Source organism: Bipolaris victoriae, assembly GCF_000527765.1.
Source record: "Bipolaris victoriae FI3 unplaced genomic scaffold scaffold_95, whole genome shotgun sequence".
NCBI classification, from domain to species: domain Eukaryota; kingdom Fungi; phylum Ascomycota; class Dothideomycetes; order Pleosporales; family Pleosporaceae; genus Bipolaris; species Bipolaris victoriae.
Genome location: NW_014575297.1, coordinates 91,710 through 115,909, shown reverse-complemented (window position 1 = coordinate 115,909; position 24,200 = coordinate 91,710). Strand labels below are relative to the sequence as shown.

Sequence of the window (24,200 nt, the reverse complement as noted above, 5' to 3'; positions counted from 1 at the left end):
CGGCCTTTGTCCCGGGCTACGGGTCACTGGTCACGGGTGTCGTATTGAACGGATCCTAGCCATGTCCATTATAGTCCCGTTGGACCGTTGAATATGCCTTGGGGCCCGTCAGATTGCCCTTTTGCTACAGTAGCACCACAGTAGTAATCTCGCCGGCAAACCCAACGTACGGTACAGCGGAGCGTGCATGTCCACTACACAAAGGCCGGCATTCGCTATCAACCAACCAACCAAACTCATCCCACCTACTAACTAGCCAGCACACTGCTCACCCACCTCTTCCCTTTCTACCATCTCCCATCCAACAGGCACTCAGTCCCAGCCACGACCCAAGTAAAACCCAACGAACCAATGCAACCTGCAATCACTCACTGGCGGCCCAACAAGAACACTCTCCAGCGCCCTACATTGCGCCATCTATCTCATCTGCAATACATACACACGCCCTAACCAGCCCCCCCCGTCCCTGCATCCCCCCAGTTTCCCGCAAAACAACGTCACCGTACATGACTGGCCTGGCTCCAAAGCAAGATTCCATGCAGTAATCCTGCCCCAAGATCCTCACTGCAAACACTCAAAAGTCTCACGAGAGTCCTCTAGCACAAAAAATACAAACTTGTTGACCGCCCTTGCGACCGACGGCGTGACTGGGGCGACCGGGCGCTCGTATACGGATGAATATATGTGTCACTGTTGCTTTGTTGCTTACCGACATACATACATCTATGAGCTAAGAAATTACTTACGTACTCATCTTGTCGCAATAACTCCGAAGTAGTTGCTCCATTCTATGCCTACAATGGTAATATGGCCCCGACTGGTCTGTACCCTACTCAATGCCTGTTCCTTGTCCTCTCGACCCATTATCACAAGCCGATGATGCAGTCACCTCAATAAGAAACCTTGTTTACCTCCTTCAATTTCCCTTCTTCCTGACTCATACAAGAGAGAAAAAACACGCACACACCTTATCCTCCCCTTCCCTTTTCTTTTTCATTTTGTCTCGTCGTTACTCCAATATGCAAAGTGATGAATGTAGAATAGTACCCACGCTACAGCCAAGCTTACCAGCAAACTTGCATACATTAATATCCACCTTCATACATGATACATACATATACGATCAGAAAAAAAAATCCAAGCCCAACTTCGATACCCGTCCCCACTGGTTCTCTCCCTCTCTTGCTCTGCAGCATGCATCGTTCTTTTGCCTTTTTCCCCACACACACACACACACACATGCATACATACATATATACACGAATTCAAGCCAAAAAAAATAATAACAATCAAATCCCGCTATTTCATTTCTTGGCTACTACTGTGCCATATGTTACACGTTGATTTTCGCTCCAAGGATTTTTTTAAAAAAAAATGTCAACAAGCATATCTTCACATGCTAGACCGAGGGTTGTGAGAGAGAGAGAGATAAACGTGCCGAAACAAACTACCGAATAATTTTTCTCTCTCTCTTTGACACGGCACGGCACTTACTCTTGTGTGTGTATAAGAACAAAACGATGGATATGGATGACGTCAGCAAGAAGAAGAAGAAGAAGAAGAAGAAGAAGGAAAGTATTGGCATAAGACATGTACGGCTAAAACTGCAGTATCCAACATACCCTCTACTCCATCTCCTCCCCCATACGTACGTACGTACATCAGACATACTTTTCAGCCCTAAAAAAATGGCAACATGAATTCTTCTTCTTCTTAAAAAAACCAAAAGATGCCGAGAGAGATATGCACAAACAAAGCATCCCCAGCAATGAAATAAATATCAATCATCATTATTTCCCCAGTTCCTCCCCCCCCCCCCCACCATCAAACTCGTACACTCCTACACCTGACTAAACCCTCGCCCTCTTCCTCGTACTCCCCGGTACAACACTCGGCCCACTACTCCGCCCAGGCGTATCCTCGCCGCTCTTCTTCTTCTCCCGCTGATCAAGCACCAACTGCAGCACATCGTACGAAAACTGCGGAAACTCCAGACACATTGCCTTGAACTCTGGCTCGGCGTCGCGGCGGAGGCTGAAGCTGCGGGTAGCCCAAAAGGCCGCCACCGGCTTGCGAATGGTAGTGTCTTCTGGGTCGGATTCTTTGTAGACGTAGCGGGCGTATGCGAGTTCACCTTTAGCCGTCGAGGCGGTACGGTGGATTTTGGAGTGTGCAAGGGATTTGAGCTCGGGGAGTTGGAGGCGGTCGGCGAGAGTGTAGATGCGGGCGTGGACGAGAAGGCCGACGCCTTCATGGTCGATTTCTGGTTGGCGTGGGTCCTTTTCTAGCGAGGCGTCGCGTGCCGAAGAAGTCTTCTTGGGGAAGTACTCGCCCGTGTAGAGGTACTCGATTACCGAGCCCATGGCGTCTATGTCGCAGTCTGAAAGGACAATTTGGCGTGGCTAACGTTATGTCAGCCAAAAATGTGCGAAGCAGTAAGGACGTCTAAGTGCTATTTACTCCTCCTGCCGCAAACTTTTCGACATGTTTGCCAAATTCGGGCGACTTGAGAAGAACAGCCTCGTGTGCTGAGTATGTGGTGCGGGTCTCTCCGGATCCAACAACGACTTCTACGATTGGACTCTTGATCAGGCTGGTGAGCGTGTTAGATGCATGTCCTTTTTTCTCTTGTTTGCTTGCCCATGTGTCTGTTTTTCGTTCCCCTAGGCAAACCATGAGAAACACAGGCGCGCATCTCATTGTGTCTCAGCCGCTCTCACGCCCAGCGCCTCGTCCAACATGCCAGTCTGCAACACCCACATCTTGCCCCAGTATGACTTACTCTGAGAATAATACTAGCTTGGGCGCTTCAGGCTCAATATCAGCCAAGGCCGTCTCTTCACCAGCACCTTCGTCCACGCCAGCGCCAGCGCCAGCATTAGCTGCGCCTTCCATCTCTACATCCTCGACTGGCGTGCCCTCGACAGGTGCTTGTTGCTCAATATCCGCCATTGCAAATGTGTCCTCTGTATCTACGATGCTCTAGCAGGGCAAAATCACATGTCATGCGATATGGATAAAAGGAAAGCGAGTGGAGGTGCGCGACAAAGCTCAGATGCAAACTAGCCTGTGAGATCAGCTTCCCGAATGTCAGCGCAGAGCCAAGTGAGAGATGGATTGCAGTCCTGCTCTTTTACTTTTTAAGAAAATATTTCCCGTGAAAGCAAAATTGCGCTACGGTAATTGAAACAAAAGAGCGTCTCTAATCGACCTCACAGGGTGCGGGGCGGCTGTGTGATTGCGAGGTGGCTGGCTAATAGAGAGAGGTTAAGCGTGATACTGGGAATGCCGGGGAGAGCTCCAGGGAAGCTCCAACGCGTTGCTTACGCGCTAACGCAGGAACAAGCTCAGTTCGCGCCACTCATCACCCCTCAGCGGGACGTTATCGACAGCCATATCGCTGTCTACATGCACGACTACGAAGCCGTCCAAATTTGTCCGATTCGAGCACATGATCAAGTCATTGGCGAAAACAACTCAGTTCATATATACTATTATCATCTCGAATAGCTATGTGTTTCTGCCCCGGTGGCTTGTGTATATCTAATAATGGAAAAAGTAGGTATTTTGGGGTTGTCATTCAAACTCCAGCCGTGATTCCGTGCTCCGTAAAATGCAAAAAAGATTGCGTACATATGTACTGACAAATAGCGCTATGTAGCTGGTGTAGAAGCGAAATGAAGGCTTGCGAAACGCTGTCAAATATTTCCACTGCCTATAAACGACCGCTGTTGTCACGGTAGCGGTCGCCAGTGGTGGGTACTGGCTTGTCTGCCCGAATAACGTAGAGCAAAAGGTCCTCGAGGGGAATGAAGACGTAAAAGACCTTGTTGCAGAAGAAGGAAAAGAACACGAAGCATGTGGCTACGAGCGCATCCATAAAGTAGTGGTTGGCGGTAGCGACAATAACGGTGAGGATGAATGAAGGGTATCCAATGCCAAGAACGAGGTAAAAGATCTTCCAGAATGCGTTCTTGCGAACCTCGCCTGGCTCCAAGGTGCGGCGGAACAGGCCGGAATGGTAGATGAGCGTCATGCCGATGCAGAATGCATATCCAAAATGCATTGAAGGCATCGCAGCAAGCTGGTTGACAAACTTGCCACTCATCCACACACTCTGTGCATCGTCGTGGCGGACGGTATCAAGGAAGCCGTATTCGGCAGGGAGCAACCGCGGAGGCATGCATGGGAATACGACAAAGGTCATGAAGGCGCAGAAGTTGGTGAGGGTAAGTGTCCGGCGGGCGGTAGCAAAGGTATCGAATGAAGGGGCGACGTAGTAATACCAGCAGATGAAGCTGTCAAATGTCAGTGATACTCTAGTTAAACTTCCAAACATGTTCCTTACCCCACAGTGCCGGGGATATGAATCAGTGCATAACACTTGTTCAGCACAGTAAGCGCATCTTGGTGTCCATGCATAAACCACTGTTGCACGTCGCGCTCCCGGAGCGGGAACAAAAAGCTCAGAAAGCCAAATTGCTCTGCCTCCAAAACCGATATTCCGTGTTCTTGCGAAACGTCCCAGATGCCTCGTCCAGCAAAAAGCTTAGCCGATGCAATTGCCGTCATGCGGTAGAAGGCATAGTTGATGACCCAATAAAACATCTCGATCAAAAACGGGAAGCGCTGCAGTATGCGACTGTGTATGTTGTTGCGGAAGCGCGAAGTGTTGGGCGTAGTAACCTTCCAGCAACCAATACTTCGGACCTTGGGTGCATTTGGGTTCTTGGTCGCATAGACGTCGTCGAATTCGCTGTCGCTGTCTGACTGTTGGAGAAGGCGATCCATCGAATCGTTTGGCGCGTCATCCAGGTAGCCGTTTCGACTTGAGGGTGCAGCAAATATTTTGTAGTTCCGTTTCCGCGTAATGAACATGGCGAAGAAGAGAATGCTGGCGACCATCTAGATGCATAGTCATGTTAGTACACCGCACTTTGCATGCAGACTCTGCTGTGTGATTTGGGGACGTACGACTGGTTCACACCATCCTGGCAGTTTCCAGGCTGGCTTGCTGTTCCATTGCCCATTGTCTGGTAGTGTAGAGTTTGCCATTTTGTGTTGGTGGTACCAGAGTCTGGCACGGTGGTACTGTAGATAATGCGGCCGGAAATGCTATGTCATGAAAGTTGTGGTGGAAAAGGCTGACGCAAACGAGAAAACGGCGGGCATACGACAGTCTAGTATCCCCCCTGGAACAGTCGTGTCTCGGATAGCGGTCAAGTTGAAGGTTTGTTGACTCAACAAAGGGAAAGGAGTAGAGTGGGAAAAAACAAGAAGCATAGAGTCCAGATCAAGCGGACATGTCAAGAATAGCAAGCAGGATGCTTTACTTTACTCGGTGCCACCGCCAACGGGTCGCGTGCAAGTCCGCCGGGTGCCGAGCAAAGGAGGCCTGACTCCCTGGTCTGGGAATACGCAAGCGACGTATTGCGAATCAGAGGCTCCACCTTTTTCCACGCGTGCATGGGCGGGGACTTGGTTGCGGACGACGAGTCGATGGCCTACCAGCTGCAGTCAGGCCACACATATCTCCTTTGTTAGTCCGATTTGCCGCCACAATGCTGCTGTCATCCTCAGCCTGGTAGTGTCGCGTGCCTATGTTTGAAGCGGTTTATATAACTAACCGCATGGGTTTGCTGGCGCTGGCTTTGCAGAAGTGCCAAGACTGCTTGGGGAAGACCAGGTGTGCAGTGAGCTGACGTCAACGGACGATTGGAACCTGGCCGATGTCCATGGGTCCAGGGCGAAAAGGGGAAAGGGAGTGCATCGGAGAAGATTTGATCGTCTAAAACGTCTCCATGTCGGGAGGGCTAGCGCCGGGTCTTGTGACAAGCCATGTTCAAAAGTGCATATCGGTGTAGCGCCCAAGTACTTGGCAGCACTGCCATGAATCCTGCATAACAAACCATATCAGGCTGATGCTGCTGCGGTGGTGAGATGTTGAGTGGAGTCTTGCCAGGACGCCTGTGGCTGTCGCACCGCCACTAAGTCGCCCCTGAGGTAGTGTGCTGGTGCAACATATCTAAAAATGCTAATGGGCATTGCTTGATTCCACCAGAGGGGCTGTAATAAGAATACGGCGCTTGGCGCACCTATTTAGGTCTAGTTCCAGTGCAGCGAGCCAACTCAATTCTCCCGCCATTCTCCCGCCGGCCGAGCCCGCTATCATTGTGTTTCAGCCTTGCGACCAAGCCTTTCCGGTCGTTTCGACATGGACTGCATCCCACATATCCATCATGCGAATCGAGATTGGCGTCGGATGTGTATTGTGTCTACTGGGTGTTCCCTCATCGGCACACTTGGGGCCCGTGCAATATCGTCCGCATTTCTGTGCATATGTACACAGCCTCCACTCATGGTTACGTATATCCCATCTATCATTTTTCTTGGCATCCATACTAGCCAATTAAAAGCATAACAGACATAAGCACTATGAAGCTCCGCGCTCTCCCAACATGTCTGGGGTGGAAACCTTCCCGATCTTACATTAAGAGACGCCGATCGCGATAACTAGACTTTGTACGGTAGTTTCTGTTGCATTAGCTGGTAGGGTTACCAATGGCAGTAGGAGAAATAAGAAAAAAAATGCATAATTTATTTCTCATAATCGAGTTTGCGTGCCCATTAAACTAGTTACTAGTAAGGAGTTCGAGGCACATGAACTATTGCCAATGTCAAATTTACCCAGTTTTCCTCTCTCCACACAAAGCATAAACATTACAAATTCTCCGTCGCAATATCATGGAGATGTGTCTCCCAGCAATCTCTGCACTTGAACTACCACCTACACACATGCGACGTGTCACAATACCAAGCCCAAGCCTCCTAGGCAGCACTTTTGACAGTAATAAGGCGTACGTATACCTGGATAGGATAGCAGCCTACCGGTACATAGCCTCGTGGCAGAATTTCCGCTTTTGAATACGAGGTTTTTACAAAATTAACCGGGTATATCCTGGCTACGCTGACACTAACTGCTGATCATGGACGTCGTGTTTATTAGACCTGCGTAGTACTACCTACTTGCAAGAAAAGATATCGCTCCAGGCTACAGCCAAGGTCAGCCCAATGTCTCAGAGAGAAATGTAGAGTGGATGCGTTGTCATTTTACTGACATGCATCAAGATGGTAGGTGCTCAAACCAATGGCAGGTGACAGCAAGACTATGACAAATTCGAACAACAAGACACAAGTGTGTATATAGGTAATGGGTATATTTCATTATTCATATCATACTCTCATTAGGTAAGGCATTGATCCCAATCAATGTCATGTTTTTTTGTCGAAACTCTGCCAAATGGAGCCATTGCTCAAGGCATCGTTGATCCTCCCCACCATACATAAGCCTTCGTGGTCCCTTCTCTCCTGTCTCTTTTTGATCCGCCGCAGTGGCAACTCCCTAGAGTTTACCGGCGGTTATTCAACTGCTACTCTGCACCTTCTTGACGATGGCGACAAGACGGTCAAATAGGGGGTGGTCCTTCTCGATACCGTTGACCTTGGTGACAACCTCCTCGGCCGAGTGCTCCTTGAGAATCTTGGCCAGCTCGGCAGACTCCTCGTCGCCCTCGACGTTCTGGAAGCGGTAGGCCTGTTCGACGGCGCCAAGCAGAGCATCAACCTTGTCACCCCTCTCGGCCAGCTGAGCAGCGGGGCCGATGAATCGCTCCTTGCGGGAGAGCTTGCGCAGAGGAGCACGGCCGACACGCTCTACGTTATCCTTGAGGACGGGGTTGGAGATGCGCTTGATGATCTTCTCAACATAGTCATCTTGCTCCGAGGCGCTGACGCCGTGCTTGTTGATGATCAAGTGAGCAGTCTCCCTAACAGCGTCGCGAACAATGTCGTGAAGCTTCTTGTCATGGAGGACCTCGTGGATGTAGCTGATCTTGTTCTGGTGTCCGTAGTAGGCGGCAGTGGCGTGTGAAGTGTTGACAGTGAAGAGCTTGCGCTCAATGTATGGCTCGAGGTTGTCGACGTAGTGGATGCCCTTAACATCTGGCTTCTTGCCGCCGTTCTCGAATGGCTTCTGCTCGACACACCACTCGTGGAACTTCTCAATGACAACGTTGAGGCCAGAGTTCTCGGGCTGCTGTGGGACAATTCGGTCAATAGCCGAGTTGGCGAAGCGGGCCTTGCTGTCGATGTTCTTCTTGGTCTCATCGCTCAGCTTGCCCTCGATGAAGCCCCTCCATGTGGTTGTAGCGTTGATTGCGTTCTCGCAGGCAATGACGGCGAGGGGGTAATCAAGAGTGCGCTTCTCAATAGCCTTGGCAACAGGCTCAGCAACAAACTTGAGGATGTTGGGGCCGACAGCGCAGGTGACGACATCGGCGGAGGCAATCTCGTCAATGACCTTGTCCATCTCGTGCTTGGAGTTGATGGCACGGTAGTGGTCAATGGTGAACTTGCGCTCGCCATCATCACCAATCTCGGTGACAGTGTATGAGGGGGTCTTTTGGAGGGATTCGATAATGGAGTCCATGACATCGACGAAGACGACCTCGAAGCCAGAGTTGTGGAGGAACTCTGCAACGAAGCCACGGCCGATGTTACCACCGCCAAAGTGGACTGCCTTCTTCTCGTAGGACATGATGGAGATGAGTGATCGAGGGGCAGGTGGGAGTTGGATTGTGCTGCTGGGGGAGAAGCGTTAACTTGGCCTGTTCAGACTGAAGGCAAGGTGTGGTGAGGAGAAGAAGCAGAAGGATGAGGTGGGGTGAGGGAACTGGAGGGGGAGAGGGGTTTTGTTTTGGATGTTGAGCAGAGCAGGAAAGCACGTTTGGTGGGGTATTTGTATGTGTAGCAGGAGCCAAGGCGGGGCTTGGAGCAATGCAGTGAAGGCAGGCAGCTCGTGCAGATGCAGTGTGAGAGCAGGACTTACCTGGCCAGACGGGTCGGCGGCTGGGCGGCGTTGCAGGTGCTTGAGCGTGCAGTATTGCGTGGGTGAGAGAGCGTCACTGGCCAACGAGTGCGTGTTTACTTATGTGTTGGGAGGGCAGCCAGAGACCCCCGCAAGGCGGTGACGATGTTTGTGGGCACCCGATTGGGCCGCCAGTGTGGCTTATGGCGGCAGGCACAAACGCGCGAGACTTGGAGACACACACACACACACATGAACGCGTCGGGCGTGGGTGAGGGGCTCCATGGACGGGCGAAAACGACATTAGATTAATACCTCACTCATGTACATGCTACACAAAAAGTCTCACTCGAGCCTCAATACTACCCTCGAGGGCCAGCAACACCTTCTCGGCCGTGGACGCAGTGCCCGTCGTGTGATGCTCAACAAGACTATAGGTACGCTCCGGCTCGATGGCATTGTCTGGTGGGTGGGCGCATCAAGCACGAAGACGTCATACGTCATCGACGAACTAGGCCCGAGTGGAGCAATCGCTTCCTTCTCCCGCCGGTAGTTTGCGCTAAGCCCAGTTGGTCTGCCTTTTCCTCCAGGGGTGCCCCGCCATGGGCAACAACCATCGTAAAAAACTGCGCAATAAATGATCGTGATCGATGACTGTGGGTATCGCGTGATATCAAGTATTATTATGTCTAGTTGGGCTCCAGATGCTGACCGAAAGCCCCGGGCTCGGTGCATAGCTCGACCCTAGGCGTGAATGGCCTGCTGGACCTGTGGGTACACAGCTACCATGCGGTGGTAGAGGTCCGGGTGCTCGCGCATGAGGACATCGGGGTCCCACGCCATCGCAACAAAGATCGTGTCGATACCGCTGCTCAACGGCGTCGTGAAGATTTTGCCTGCTGGCAGTTAGTACCTGTCCATCAGTCACCACTCTTCCAACAAACTTACAGATTTGCAGCCCGATCAGGAAAGCAAAAGCCACCACAACCGGCGTGTAGCCTCCATCTGCGTTGTACGCCGGCGATGTGAAGATGAGGTACAGGTAGGCTAGTAGTGCACATGCGTATGCGATGAAAGTGGCGCCCATGGAGAGGACAGGTCCGATCAAGCACTCGTTGACGAGCGCATCGATACCGCGATCCTTGATCATCCTGAGAAAGTCAGCTTGCCACTCCCAAATCCAAAGTCTTCCCAACACTTACTTCCACGTATCCTTCGCAGCCGCAATATAGCTCTTTCCGTAGAGTGCAATGTAGCTGAAGGCATATCTGTTCAAGAACTCGACCGCCCACTCTAGAAGAGAGATGATGCAGCCGAGTACGCAAAACAGGATTGTCCCGACCAGATTTCCCTCGCCAGACGCGTTACGTTGAGCAGCGGAGCAAACCTGTCGCAGGAACTGGATAATGGCCACGAGCAAGCTTCCAAGGCTGATGCTGCCAAAACTGTATGTCATGGCGCGCTTGAACGCACCCCGGGTTGCGCCTCGAGGCATAGCATTGGGCGCAAAAAACCACGAGCCATAGACGCCAGAAATGGTGACATGGATGGTGTTCTTCAGCCATCTGTTCTGCTGTTAGCATGTGAATTCGTTCGGGCTTGGACCATGACCACTTACTCCGAGATCCAGTACATGGCAAATGTGACAAAGACGAGGAGGCCGATAACTTTGCCATTGCCGCAATCACCAACGCCGTTCCTACAATTGGAGTTTGCTCCGTTTGGCGTATACTGTACGTAAATCGAGACCAGCGTAACCGAGTACCATGCGCCCAGTGCCGCAGCAAAGATTCCGCCGCCCAGCGAGACGAGGTAGGTATGGCCATACTTCTTCGATACGTCAATCACAGTCTGCAGCATGAGCACACTGAACGGGATCCTGGGAATCCAGCTGATGAAGCAGAAGACGTAGAAGATGCTGAAGATTAAGAAGACAATGCCTCCAGACCAGTACCGCCTGGAAAGCATGTAAATGGCCGTCACGAAGCCAAAGACGATGTTGAGAATGCCGGTGATCCAGATGAACTGCTTGGTGAACTTGCGCGCCGCCCAGATGTACGCGTAACTGAAGACGGTAGCCATACCGAGAACGAATGCGAAAAGAATAATCGTGTTGGAATTGAGCGCGAAGTTGTTAGTATCGTTGCCGTAGATGCCTCCACTGTTGGTTCGCGCTGCATCCAGCCATCAGTATACCGCTTGACGTGTCGAATCGCAAACCGATGAATGCACTACTCACCGTATCCTCGAATGGAAATTGCGCTCACGGCAACATAACCCAGAAACGTGGCGATGAAGAGCAGACCCGCCCACCAGTCATTGTACTTTGGCTTATCGAGCTTGAAAGTCTGCTCAAAGCTCTGCTTTTCGTTGCCATGGCCATTCTGCTGGTACCCGTTGTTCTGCTGCATTGGGGGTGGTCCCTGAGGCGGCGCATAGCCCTGATTGTACTGGGGAGGCTGCTGTCCATAGGGCTGACCCTGGTAGTATGCGCCCTGAGGCTGCTGGGGCGGTGCGCCGCCTGAATAGTAGTCGGCAGCTTGGCCGTGGGAAGTCATTGCGACGGGTGATGGCGACCGTGATGAAGCAAACAAGTCGCGACGACGGGCGCAGGGCGATTCGAAGAGAGGTGTAGCAGTCAACAAGGGACTAGACCAGCCAGACGGGATGATATACGGCCGGCGTCATTGGGAGCTAAATAGCATTCATCTTGGGTGCGACTGTGCTATTGGTGTGGCTGAAGATCGGCATTGCATGTCATGGGCGCCATAGGCTGGGTGCACGGCTTTGCAGGCGCGTCGTGCTGTGGCTGCCATCTTGTGAAAGACGCTATCGGCGGCCTAGATGCAAGCCGCTTGCAGGTTTCTCTGCTGCCAAACTCAAATCTCCATGCATTGGCCCTTGGTTCATCTCCTCACCCAACGCGCGCATATGCATGCACTCTCAAGTCTTTCTACCACAACGCAAACTTGCCAGCATACCGCCGAACAGAAAAACAGGAAACATGACGACGTTGACCCAGTTCGTTGTCGTGGCGCCGCGGACTCGTCGCAGCGGCTACACTTGTGGCTGAAAAGCTTGTGTGCCGATCGTCCGTTGTGGACGTCCCGATATGTCGTGATGTGATGCTACGGCACAACGGAAAAATGCCGAGTATGCCGGTGCAAAGGGATTGGCTACTTGCACAACTCTATCGCGACTACCCATGTTGTTCATCTCAAGATCATGTTCACATGGACCTATCAAATCATCTCGTGGGACTTCAGCGGCATGGGATAAATGAGATCGGATTCGTCCAAGGAAACGCGGCCGCTATACATATGTCTACCTCTAAGCCAACCCTGAACCCTCTTTGCCCTCTACTTGCAAGTCGCACCGCATGTAGGTGCACTGAAGCTGCTGCAGTAACTGGCCGTCTCGCAGGTAGATCCTACAATCTGTCCATGACAACCAACAACTAGTGCGGACAGTGTTAGCAAATGTTCTCTCCACCCAACGAAGCCGACTTACCCATGCACACTTTTCCACCAGAGCAATCAGCTCTTGTGCTGCATTTGGCACGAGCCGTCAAGCCCTCTGCTTGCTCGGCAGGAAGGGCAAAACTGGTCGCCGTCAAGAGCGAAAGTACAGTGGTGATCAGAGTAGTCGAACGCATGGTGTCGGGATTGCGAGGCTGACTAGCGTAAATAGGTGTGATATGCTTCAAGAAGATGACAAGGTAGGAGATTGCGTGATATCGCGTCGGTGGCTCGAGGAAAGTTGTTGTGATGCCTTCACGACGAAGCTGCCTTGACCTTTATACCTAGAGATCTGTAAACCAGCCAAATAGGATCACTCCTCTCCACCAAGCAAACCGAGCACTCTGTACCATGGCGAAGCAGAATAGCCGTTACGAGGTAGTATGCACTGCCAACGGTGGTGGTCCCTGACAAGGAAAGAACGTTCAGCCGCACCTGAGCCGTTACGTACCAGAATCTCCGTTGTTCCCTGCGGCACGCAACATTGACCACAAAGCAACCCTGTCGCCAATCTTGGCGCTATATGCAGGGCTTGTGGATCAACGGTTACATTGTATGCTTCCCTGAGCAGCGGTCAAACAACATGCCAAGGCTCTCTTCAGGTGGAAAATGAATGCCAAGCCGGAATACTTTGGTGGTGTGATGGGCCTGAGTGTCAAAATTCCAGCAGTTTGATTCGCAGCATGCTGACGGGTAAATTACTGTGACCACAACAACCGCTTCAACTTCTCCACTCCTTTGAAAGTTGCAAGCTGAACAGATGTACTAGACTGCTTCATCTCAGCTACGCCTCGTAGACATGCGAACAGTAACAGTCTTGGTGACTGAGCTGAGGTGGCTAGATTGAATCCTTTGTGATGATCGTACGAGACATTCGGCGACTTGAAAAATATAAAGGTATATGAACATCGACATAGAAACGATCACAGCAACCTGCTACAATACAGTCTTCAGTCACATTCTACAATAATCCACTCACTAAAACCCTACATCACCGCCTAATAAGCAACTCAACCGTCACCATGGTCGCTATCAACACCCTCATCACCCTTGCTCTCACCCAGCTCGCCATCACCGTATCTGCCGGTGACTGCAAGACCCATCAGCTCTACTGCGGCTCCACTCTGAAGTGGCGCGGTACGTCTCCCTCCCATTTCCCAACATCCAACATTTCTCTTGCTGCACACTTCCTAACGCAATCACAGGCTGGACCAACTCTGAAATCCAGGGCAAGGTCCTGCAAGACACGTGGAACAATGGCCAGTACCCTGCTGTCGACCAGATCGACAAGTCCCTCTTCAAGTGTGCGGGACAGGGCAAAACGCTCGTTTGGGCCAACGGACGCACCCCCTGCGGCAACTGTGTTGATGGCGGAGCCGGCAAGCCCGACTACTGTGCTTAGATGCTCAATCTCCTAAGTGAAAATGTAGCGACCAGGGTAGATTTCTCGTATTTCTTTGTGATTTTTCCCAGAAAAGAGAAAAGGCAACTCCTGCATGTTTCATAAGCGATACTTTTGTAGTTACACCAACCTTTATGCATCTTTTAGAGAAAAAAAGGTCTCGATTGCATCTCAACATACCACTGTCTTGTGTGGCCTTATGAAGTCTTTTCCTTCTTCTCCCTCTCTTTGCGATGTGCCCAGATGTAGAAGAATGGGTATACGGTTTCTGGCAGTAAAGTGACAATCATGCCGCCGATACTCCACCAGTTGCCCACATACGCCCAATTCTCAGGTACGTTGATGTACCGCCATATGAAAACCAAAAACGCTGTAATACACCCAAGGTATCTCGTAAGCCTAGTCTCATTAGCCTCATATCTGAAAGAAAGATGCGTTGGAGAAAAAAAAACACAACCCCGCCTAATACTCAAAAATGAAAGCAGTTCAAAAAAAAAACATACCAAATCTCAAGCGACTGCCCCTTCGTATCCCGCCTCTTGACTAGATAAAAAATCTGCCCCCACCCAATCGGCAACTCAAGATACAAGCCCGTAAAAAACGCAGTCTTCTGCTCCCTCTCATCCGGCCACCACACCCCCACCGCCCACAAAACCGCCATCCACGCCGGCGTCTGCCACAACAACTTCTTAATCGTCCTCCCCCGTTCACCCGGCGCATACGCATACTTCAGCGCCACACTCACAAACGTAACGTCGAACAAGAACCACACGAAGAAGCATGCACGCTGAAAGGCAGTGCTGGTGCAGACGTAGGCGTAGTAGATTTCGTAGGCCATGGTTGCGCTGAGGAATTGGACGGTGCCGGCCAGGAAACGGTCGCTGTAGGTGCGGATGGCGTAGAAGGTGTAGCAGAGCGTGTAGAGGATGCCGCAGGATATTATCAGGAAGTCGGTGATGAAGAAGTAGGATTCGGGGGGTGAGAGGGAGATATCGGTGGATTGCGGGATTAGGTGGTGGAGGGATGCTTTTTGGGCGGCTTCAAAGGGCATGGTTTGGGGAAGTTACTGGAGGTTTTTTAGTAGAAAAAAATGTTGTTGGTGGAACCGTGTTGGTGTGGTTATATCTTTGTATAAATATGCGGGTTTCGAGATTTACAGATATAAAGGATATTCCGGTGTTCGTGGAGGAAAAATAAGGGTGTATTTACAAGAGAGCAATTATTATTATTTCAAAAACACAAAATATGGAGTGTTGGTTCTAATGTATGTACTTCCCTATTATTTTAAACCATGAAATCACTGCTGACAATGCCCAGCTTCCGTCATGCTCCGGGCGAGCGAGGCAGTGCTTTCGCGGATGGTGGATCCAATATCCGGAAGTGTTTTATCTCCACATGATGCGCCTGACTTGCTGCCTAGTATCCGCGTCTTCCATACATCCGGCATCCGTAAGCACATCCTTTTGGTCGCACTAAACCCCATCATTTTCTCATTTCGGCTATTCCGCTTCTTATTCGTCTTGTTTCTAATAGCAAGATAATCAACATGGGGGGTAATGTGATTACAAATTCAATTACAACCACACAACGTAGGGGTGTTAAATGTGAAGTTCAACTCTGTGATGGCTGATGACGTACGCGCTGGCGCATGTCGCGAACGTCGTGTAGCCTCAGGGTATGTCTGAGTTATCCGCGCTAAGCGCAATGTGGATTTGAGTGGTATTGATATATACTACCAATGCCGATGTTGAAGTATATGGGTATATAGCACATGAAAGAAAGACCATAAACTCTGATGCGACACCTCGCAAACCTCCCTAGCATGTCATGATGTGACATTAATTGTAACGCGAGAACCTCCACGAACGAGATCCCGCATCTTAGTTTCTCCTGGGTCTAGGGCTCTTCGAAGGCCTCGGGCTTCTAGGTACTAGGCTCTCACCTTGGGTTTTCATCTTCTCCATCGCCTGCTCGACCTGCTGTTGCTTCTTCGCCACATGCCTATGTCGCTTCTCGACTTCTTCTTCAAACTCTTGCACAAGCTTACGCTTTTTCTGCCTCGCTTGCTTCGTACGCTGAATGATAGTCTGGAACTGATCAAGAAACCAATCCCCAGCATCCTCCCATTCACTAGTAGGGAGCGAGGAAAAGAAACTGGCTTGCTTGTCTGGGGTAAGGTTCTTCTGTACCAGGACAAGACGCTCAGGTAGAGATTTCTGAGCATCTTCCTCAGTCAGAACAGGAGGTTTAGCACGCGGATCGGTGTCGAAACTTTCATTCTTGAGGCTTTCATACTTCATGTTAAAGAGCGTCTCGGGGTCGTAATCTTCGATTTGAATAGTCTGAGGCTCTTCAATTGCAACTTGCTCGATTGGTGGTTGATAGCTTGTTTGTTTGGGTATCGCTTGCGCTGAAAAGGGGTACTCTACGGGTGCAGGTGGCTCCATTGACTTTACGGGTTCGAACTGGAACTGAACATAGGAAGGACCAGGTTGTTGACGATGGACATATTGCTGATTATTGGCCTCCACATGGGTATTCTGGTAGGGATTTGCAAACATTGAAAAACCAGCAGGAGTAACGCCTGCATTAGGCTGATTGTGAACGGGTGGCTGGCCGGACTGAGGAACGACACGATGTTGCTGAATGTTTTGCCTAGGTTGTTGCACAGTAGGCGCATTGGCGCGTGTCTGATCGCGGAGTTGTGCAGACTGTTCAAACAGCTGCGAAGGCTTAGAAAGGCTCTGCCTCGGGGCTGGCATATGCAGTTTCTGTTGGCGGTGGGTTGCCTGCAGCACATTTGGCTGGCCAGGCTCATGCTTGACGTTGAAGTGCTGACGGAATGGAGAGCTTTGACGGTCTTCATAACGATAATCTGACGGCAGCTGCTGCATACCATCCAATTCAGAAGGCTCGCCGTTAGTGGTAGTTGGGTATGAATCGCCCTCGACATTTGGCAGATCCAATCGTCCCGCTTGCCGCAGGAATGCAACCTTTTGAGCTTGGTCTATATGACTGAGTCCATTTTCCTCAAGAAATTCCTCATCATCTTGGGTAATGCCTTGGTTTTCCTTTTCGTAAGGATGCTCTGGCTCTTCGGAGCCCGGATTGCTTTCTCCGACATCGCCACTCACATCAAGGCCAAAGACTTGCTCATTCTGATGATAATGTTGCTCATTTTGTGGGCCACCCTCTAACTGAACAACAGATTGGTCGATGGTTGTGTCTAGGCTTTCTGCATCAGTATCGTAGGGATCACGTTTTTGAGTGTGACCTTGAGCCGAATGAACGCGTCGGGGGTTCTGCAGGACAGCTGAGCTGTTCTGAGCGTTGGCAGACCCACGTCCCAGAGCTCCAGACACTGGTGTGCGCCGCTGAGAAGGGAGTCCATTCTTGATTGATACCCTTGCATTAGCACCAACAGCTTGCCGGTCAGTCTTGGGTACGTGTTGGGCATTGGCTAGAGCATTATGCGGGCTGTTGGTGTTTTGTCGGTCTTTGACAAAGCCTTGCATGATGGATGACGTATCAACACTTTTTACTTGCCGTACTAAAGTGCAGAGTGATTCGATTACCGCGTCTTCAATTGGGTGTGGAAAGGTGAGAGTCTGACTTCGAACGGGAAAGCGCGTCGCAGATAAAGTCTAGCCTGTTGTGGTTAAGCCCCGCTTTCCAGAGCAATGACGATATCTTATCTCCGGACTCGGTGTATTGCAGTGGCTGTCAAGTTCCCTTTGCTGATTCTTGACATCTACGCCTCTGCAAGTGAATATATCTAGAACTAACGAATCTGTGCTTTTACCTTGCTTGTAGCAATGGAGGAGTGCTATCTTTACAGGCTCCCCAACGAGGTATGGCATCTTACAAGGCCATCTCATCTCATACCAACTAACCATTACAGCTGCTCCTTCACCTTTTCGCACCGATGCCAACACTAGACCTTCTGCCTTTGACTACCATTTCGCGCCGCATATACTCGCTCATCTTACGCATTTTGCACAATCGCCTTGTCACAGCTGCAGAACTGAACTCACACTCTGTACTCCTCGAATGCTTCCACCCGTCTGCGAAACTTACCGAGCCGCCTTACTTTTGCACATATCGAGGCACTGATGGCTTGAAACTATATCATGATATTGATCCAAGCGAGAAAAATGTAGGCAGACTGGGTGAGATGTATAGAATGTACTCTCGTTACCGACCACACAGACGTGATCTAGAGGCTAGTGGGAGAAGGGTAAGGCCAAGGCCGGGAGACGTTCCTGGCAGTCGCACCTTTCCAGGGACAGTGCAGGATCCATATGACAGCGAATCGGTCAAGCAGACGCTGAGCTTGGAAGCACATGAGCTATTCACGCAATTGATTGCACAAACGAACCTTGTTAAGATCGGATCGCACAACCTCTTCACAAACGTGGTTGAGGTTGAGGAGGGTGTGCTGAGGGTGTGGAGAGAGTGGCTCAAAGACGTTGCGGCGAGATGCAGAGTAGACAACCGAATAGCGTCGAATGAGGTTATCGAAGAAGTGGGTAAGGGCAAGGAAGTTGCAAGAGAAATCGTTGAAGAAAAGGCAAATCTCGAGGATCCCAGTATCTTGTGGGTGAGCCCAAGGAAGGACAGCGGTATACGCTTCAATGCGCGTGAGAGAAAGCTCCGCCGGAACTTACCCATTCTCATCAGCGCAGATGAGGATGAAGACATGCCTGTTACTTATGAAATTGAATTTGATGGTAAGTAATACGATGGTTTCTTGCAACACCGGTCCAGCTACTGACAGCATGCAGAGCTTCTCATTCGCACATCGCATCTCTTGTTAATGCTCGATAGGTCAATGCTGCAGGAGGACAATTCATCTGGCAAGGCGGTAGTTTTCGGTTCATTTGGATAGTACCAACAAACACAACGAATGAGAAAAGAGATTTACTCAATCAAAAAAGTGGTCCAGATTCTCGGCTGACGGTGGAGCCACCCCTCACGGCAACCGAATAACCAAACCTCGGAGCCGCATAGCGTATCTGCAAGACCCGCATAGAGGTGCAAAAAAAGGATTGCCCTGCTCAATTGTCAAAAAGAATTGAATCAGGTATGTGACCTCGAGGCGATTTGAACGCCTAACCTTCAGGAAGCTCCAGTGGTAGATACTGGAATCTGACGCGCTACCATTGCGCCACGAAGCCTGATTGGATGAAAGTTGTTGCAAATTGTAAAACTTATATACTTTGCAATGTTCCAGCATCAAAGGAGGAAGACGCTCTGAAGTAGTCAACACATGCAAAAATTCAACGTGAACTTCATGTTCCAAAGGCCACGTCTCGACTTCGTGGTTTCAAATCTACGCTACGCCAACTAGGTCTCTAGTACAAATCCTCGCTGCATGCATTCCTTCCGCCCCACCCGTCCCCACGTGTCGGCAGACACATATGCAGGGCTCTAGACTTAGCCCAAAAAAATGTAGATTTACCTTAAGTAACTCCATGTGCTAGGAGTTGACAAAAAAAGAAATTGTAGCTGTTCTCCGCTCCCAGAATCGAACTAGGGACCTTTCGATTACAATTGCAATTACAGTCGAACGTGATAAACCAACTACACCAAGCGGAGGAATCCAGATAACTGGGCTTGTGATTCGATGGGAAAATTTGATTGAAGATGGTATCTATTGCGCGGTGTATTATTGGGGAGTCGACCAGTACTGCGGGACTGGATGCCTGAGTTGTGTAATGCGGAGCTGACAACCCACAAACCAACAGTAGAACACCGAGTCAGAGCTTGAGAACTCTCCCTGTTTACACATCACCGAACATGCTGTCAAGTCTAGTTATCATTCAATTCATCATGCCCATATAAAGTACACGAAAATCCCGTAAGCACTCGCAGTTCCCATCATGAATGGCATCATAGCTGTGGGGTATTTGGAAACCCGAAATGAAGAAAAGCAGCAGTAGTAGTAGCAGGTCCATCGCTGTGAGCGGAAACCCTGCAAAAGAGGCTGCTGTACATAGCACATTACACTGTCCATCGATGCTCAATCCCTGAAGTCTCCGGAAAGAAAACGCGGGTATCCCTCCGAAGGAGCGCTTTCCTTGAGACCTCATTGCCATATGTCGTGATTCAAGGAGTCACGATCTGTAATGAGAGGCAGGGGTCGTTGCACCCGATCGATGTGTCTAACCCGTCAATACCGTAAACGCCGTTGAAATGCCTTAAACCAAACCTCGTACCATCGACGTGGCGTGTGGAAATGTTTGTAAAGACCGAACTTAGCACGATGGGTTAGTTGTCCTGAGCAGTCTCGATCTGAGCGTACTCCATCCAGTGACCGTTGGCTGCCTGCTTCCAGGTACGGATGCTGGCATCATCGCCGGTAGTCACAAGGAGATCACCTAAGGATATTTGTTAGCACTGCCAAGCTACAGATCTGATCAACACATACCCATCTGGGAGAAAGCGACGCGCCAGACAGCTCCATGGTGTCCAGTGAGCTCATCCTTCAAGGCAACTTCCTGAGTAATGCGACCAGGGTTCTGTTCGTTCTCGAGAGACATGGCCGGTGCCTTAGAAGCACCAGCCAGCCCAGCTCCTATGCCAGACTGCGTACTGTGCTTGAGACCCACGCGGGACGATACAGATGACGCGACAGCCGATGAGGAAGTTCCAGATGCGTGTGCCTTGTCTGCAGTGGTTGTAGTGAGCTCGTAGATGCGGATAGCACCATCTTTGCTAGCAGTTGCCAAGATATCATAACCGCGCATGGAACCGTTGGCCCAAGCCAAATCACGAATAACTTGACGCGCGCCGGTGAGCTTTGCGACTTGGAAGAATCGCTTAGCCTTATCAGTACGGAAGATCAAGACGTCTTTCATGGCAGCAACGGCGAGGGACAGTGACTTGCGATCAAGGCCTGCAGTGATAGCGGTCCAGCATGGGAGCTTCTCTTTGTGGAAAACGACCTTGAAGCCAACCTCTTCTTGTCGCTCAGGAGGGTTGTTCTCAGAAACCCAGCGCTCGGCCAAGATGGTCCACTCGTGGAGGTTGCTCTGATCTTGAGGCTCGTACACGGTCAGATAGCCATCACGCGTAATGAGCGCGAGCCATGTCTCCTGCATGATGTTCTTGAAGTCCAAAGACATGAAGGGAGCATTGGTTAGCGAAGCAAGATTGTAGAGCAACTTGAAACGATTGCCAGACAAGGCAACTTCAGTGACATCCTCTTGCCAAAGCTTGCAGCGGCCATCCTCTCCGATGCTGCCGACAACTTCACCCATGAAGGGGCCGTTCCATTTGACCTAGCATTGGATTAGCCACAAGTTATGAAGGTGGCAAATTACATGCAGACAAGCTAAACGAGGCTTGCAGCTGACAATGAGATCACTCACATCAACTATCTCGGCATCGTGAGCCTTCCAGCTCTCAACCAGGGTCCACGAATCGTCCTTCTTGTCCCAGACCTTGAGGCGATGGTCGGAACTCGCCGTGACCATGCGCGTACCAAAGTAGTTGAAGTCGACGGCAAGCACGAGGTCTTGGTGGCCATGCGAGAAGGTCTGAAAACTACGCTCAGCCGCCATGGTCTGATAGGTGCGACGCGCAGCCACAAAGGCAGTTTCGAGGTGATGGACGACTTGCTGATCAATGTGGCCTGGGCTGCCGTCGGCACAAGGCTCTTGAATCAACGGAGTGATCAAGTCCACGTGCTCAATCTCATCCTCGAACGAAACGGCGAGGTTGAGATTGGATGGGGGATGAGGCAACCGTGCTTCTTCTCGGGTGGGGCTGAGCGAAGACGACTCGCTAACCGCTGCAGAAGGCAGTTGGGACGTAGTCAACCGTCGAAGAAAACCCGGGGTTGCAAGATGTTGGCTCACGGCATTGAGCTCGTCCAGGAACGGGTCGGGCCTTGCAGAGCGGCCTGCCTGGGTGTTGTTGGTCATGATGGGTGCCAATGTTCGTGGGTCTAACGTTTCGGGTTAGTAGAGCAGGAAGAAGCCGGACCATGGCAAAACAACACCTTGCAAGAAGTTCTGCTCACCAATACACCGCGTTCGCTACTCTGCGCAAATTGCTTTTTTTTCCTTTGGTTGCTGCTCGCTCACCCTGCAGGCTAAGCTAGGATCGGTCGTTGTGGGTTGAAGGCCTATTCTGTGTTTCTTTGTCAGTTTCAACACCTTCTCAGCACTCCACGCAAGTCCGGATTGAGGTTCGACGCGGCGAGGTTCGCAAGTGTGGAGAGGTGTCGTTTCGACGGTGCTGAGTCGAGGGCACAGGTCTGCTGTTGATATTGTCGCGAGAGCAAACGGCGGACTGCAACTCACGTGCCAAGATCCGCCGTCACCTCGACTTTTTGATTCACATTACGGTCAAGATGACGAGCGTATTGTCATGGGCAGAATCACTTTCACTGTTGTCTTTGTCAGTCGCATGCGCGGGTGTGCTGGCAAACACGCTTCACGGTGACGGTGAGCCGCTAGTTGCGTCGATAGCATTCAGCGGATTGGCGTTCGTATCCTGCTATGCATTAATCCGATGGCTCGGGGATGCCTTTATGAAGCGTGGCTTCAAAGGAAAGGATCTCTGTAAGCTGAAGCAGACTGAGATGTAGGTGCCAAGCCTTCCCCTGATCACTGCATCTTGCTAATGAGAACAGACCGGAGATGATGGGAGCAGTGTGCGCAATGGTGTATCTCTTCATTATCATCTTTTTCATCCCATGGCCATTCTACAAGGACATTGTGGTCGCAACCTCAGGGGGTGGCAACAGAGATATCATCAAGGAACTGGAATTAATCGAGACGGGCAGACTTCTGCACAGGTTTCCTCACAACAAGCTTGCATCGTATTTATCAGCCATTCTCTCACTTCAGACTATTGTGCTGCTCGGTGTTGGCGATGACTTGTTCGACATAAGATGGCGCCATAAGGTGCTCATCCCAGCTTTTGCAGTTATCCCCATGCTGGTTGTGTACTTTGTCGACTTTGGCGTCACGCAAATGGTTGTTCCTGTTCCATTAAGGCCTTACCTGGGCGAGTTGTTCGATCTCGGTATGCCTTTTGTCGGAAGCTCAGTGCATTATCTGGATGCTGACTTAATACAGGATGGTTGTACTATGTCTACATGGCACTCATGTCCATTTTCTCTTCCAACAGCATCAACATTTTGGCAGGCATCAACGGCATCGAAGTGGCTCAGTCGGTGGTCATTGCAGTTCTGATTGTTATCAACGACATACTTTATCTTTCGCCCTTTACACCCTACCCTCACCCGGCGACAGACTCTCATCTGTTTTCACTGTACCTTCTACTTCCCTTTATTGGAGTCTCCGTTGCGCTATTGATGCACAACTGGTATCCGGCAAAAGTATTTGTGGGTGACACATACTGCTACTTTGCAGGCATGGTGTTTGCCGTTGTTGCAATTCTCGGGCACTTCAGCAAAACGCTGATATTGCTCCTTGTACCACAAGCATTCAACTTTGTCTACTCGGCACCCCAAATCTTCCATGTCATTCCGTGCCCCCGACATCGGCTTCCCCGTTTCAATGCACGGACTGGATTACTGGAGCCCTCGCGCGTTGAATTTACCAAACCGCTACGGAAACCGATAGCGGAGAGTCTCAAGGTGCTACACCGGCTTCGGATGCTGGATGTTGAAGTGAATGCAGAAGGGCAGGTGGTTTCGTCAAGTAACTGGACGCTAATCAATTTATGGCTGGTGTGGTTTGGGCCGATGCGGGAGGATCGGCTGGCCATGGGTCTGCTGGTATTCCAGTTCGCCATTGGCATCTTGGGCCTGTTTGTTCGGCATCGGATGGCATTGCTTATCTTCACTGCTGATAACCTGTAGACGGTTTGGGATGGCAGATTTCGTCAACTTTGGCTTGCGTGGCATAACGGCGTCCATTGGTGGTTGATATTTAGACTTTGATGTATAATACCGAGCATCAGCGTGTGCTCTGACAGCAATTTACAGCGTGATACTGGGCGACACGAAGTCGCCCCGGAACATGGCGGCAGCATGATCTTACTACGGCCCATGTTGTACGCGGTCGAGTATCCGTGGCTCTTACATGTCGAGGTGGCGAATCGGAGTATTGAAAAAGAGGCTGACTGTGCAAGTCGTCTGCCAAGGCCTTACAGCGGGGCAGTTGGAATGCGGGGCAGTGACAGCAGCGGCTGGCAGCGCTTGAGCTTCGTCACCGACTCGGATATGCTCTGTACCTTGACTGGCTCTTACTACGCCATTGGAGTTGCGCTGCAAGGTTACCTTTCCACATGTACTGTACTTCTGGTCTAGTACCGCGTTGTTAGCCATCGTCCGCCCCGGAATACCCTGGCCATCCGCAAAATACCGCAGCCCGGCCGGCAGTGGGCGTTAGAGTGCGCAGTCATCACTCGCCATGTGATTGGTGGCGGTGCCCCT

General features: G+C 50.8%; 11 protein-coding genes across 11 annotated transcripts; 3 read left to right on the top strand and 8 right to left on the bottom strand.

The window, feature by feature from the left end:
* Positions 1-1,850: 1,850 nt before the first annotated feature.
* On the bottom strand, positions 1,851-2,952 carry COCVIDRAFT_19005 (hypothetical protein; the record flags this gene model as incomplete). The annotated part of the gene is made up of 3 exons (XM_014697561.1): positions 1,851-2,402; positions 2,461-2,593; positions 2,783-2,952. The coding sequence occupies 3 exons, from the start codon at positions 2,950-2,952 to the stop codon at positions 1,851-1,853; spliced, it is 855 nt and encodes a 284-aa protein (XP_014553047.1).
* Positions 2,953-3,715: 763 nt separating this feature from the next.
* COCVIDRAFT_19004 (hypothetical protein) lies at positions 3,716-5,055 on the bottom strand (the record flags this gene model as incomplete). The annotated part of the gene is made up of 3 exons (XM_014697560.1): positions 3,716-4,298; positions 4,349-4,905; positions 4,975-5,055. The coding sequence occupies 3 exons, from the start codon at positions 5,053-5,055 to the stop codon at positions 3,716-3,718; spliced, it is 1,221 nt and encodes a 406-aa protein (XP_014553046.1).
* Positions 5,056-7,423: 2,368 nt separating this feature from the next.
* Positions 7,424-8,596, bottom strand: COCVIDRAFT_108683 (hypothetical protein; the record flags this gene model as incomplete). Its single annotated transcript, XM_014697597.1, has 1 exon — positions 7,424-8,596. One exon carries the CDS (start codon positions 8,594-8,596, stop codon positions 7,424-7,426), a length of 1,173 nt encoding a protein of 390 aa, XP_014553083.1.
* A 1,014-nt stretch (positions 8,597-9,610) lies between these two features.
* COCVIDRAFT_19002 (hypothetical protein) lies at positions 9,611-11,424 on the bottom strand (the record flags this gene model as incomplete). The annotated part of the gene is made up of 5 exons (XM_014697559.1): positions 9,611-9,762; positions 9,815-10,017; positions 10,069-10,431; positions 10,485-11,040; positions 11,106-11,424. 5 exons carry the CDS (start codon positions 11,422-11,424, stop codon positions 9,611-9,613), a joined length of 1,593 nt encoding a protein of 530 aa, XP_014553045.1.
* An 801-nt stretch (positions 11,425-12,225) lies between these two features.
* Positions 12,226-12,521, bottom strand: COCVIDRAFT_108591 (hypothetical protein; the record flags this gene model as incomplete). Its single annotated transcript, XM_014697596.1, has 2 exons — positions 12,226-12,323; positions 12,377-12,521. 2 exons carry the CDS (start codon positions 12,519-12,521, stop codon positions 12,226-12,228), a joined length of 243 nt encoding a protein of 80 aa, XP_014553082.1.
* Positions 12,522-13,406: 885 nt separating this feature from the next.
* On the top strand, positions 13,407-13,786 carry COCVIDRAFT_19001 (hypothetical protein; the record flags this gene model as incomplete). The annotated part of the gene is made up of 2 exons (XM_014697558.1): positions 13,407-13,521; positions 13,590-13,786. 2 exons carry the CDS (start codon positions 13,407-13,409, stop codon positions 13,784-13,786), a joined length of 312 nt encoding a protein of 103 aa, XP_014553044.1.
* A 197-nt stretch (positions 13,787-13,983) lies between these two features.
* Positions 13,984-14,837, bottom strand: COCVIDRAFT_40871 (hypothetical protein; the record flags this gene model as incomplete). Its single annotated transcript, XM_014697595.1, has 2 exons — positions 13,984-14,185; positions 14,290-14,837. The coding sequence occupies 2 exons, from the start codon at positions 14,835-14,837 to the stop codon at positions 13,984-13,986; spliced, it is 750 nt and encodes a 249-aa protein (XP_014553081.1).
* Positions 14,838-15,666: 829 nt separating this feature from the next.
* COCVIDRAFT_40870 (hypothetical protein) lies at positions 15,667-17,301 on the bottom strand (the record flags this gene model as incomplete). Its single annotated transcript, XM_014697594.1, has 1 exon — positions 15,667-17,301. The coding sequence occupies one exon, from the start codon at positions 17,299-17,301 to the stop codon at positions 15,667-15,669; it is 1,635 nt and encodes a 544-aa protein (XP_014553080.1).
* A 410-nt stretch (positions 17,302-17,711) lies between these two features.
* COCVIDRAFT_29674 (hypothetical protein) lies at positions 17,712-18,674 on the top strand (the record flags this gene model as incomplete). Its single annotated transcript, XM_014697593.1, has 2 exons — positions 17,712-18,516; positions 18,571-18,674. The coding sequence occupies 2 exons, from the start codon at positions 17,712-17,714 to the stop codon at positions 18,672-18,674; spliced, it is 909 nt and encodes a 302-aa protein (XP_014553079.1).
* Positions 18,675-20,056: 1,382 nt separating this feature from the next.
* Positions 20,057-21,714, bottom strand: COCVIDRAFT_108601 (hypothetical protein; the record flags this gene model as incomplete). The annotated part of the gene is made up of 3 exons (XM_014697592.1): positions 20,057-20,166; positions 20,217-21,069; positions 21,160-21,714. 3 exons carry the CDS (start codon positions 21,712-21,714, stop codon positions 20,057-20,059), a joined length of 1,518 nt encoding a protein of 505 aa, XP_014553078.1.
* Positions 21,715-22,145: 431 nt separating this feature from the next.
* COCVIDRAFT_40867 (hypothetical protein) lies at positions 22,146-23,624 on the top strand (the record flags this gene model as incomplete). Its single annotated transcript, XM_014697591.1, has 3 exons — positions 22,146-22,378; positions 22,428-22,822; positions 22,876-23,624. 3 exons carry the CDS (start codon positions 22,146-22,148, stop codon positions 23,622-23,624), a joined length of 1,377 nt encoding a protein of 458 aa, XP_014553077.1.
* Positions 23,625-24,200: the final 576 nt, after the last annotated feature.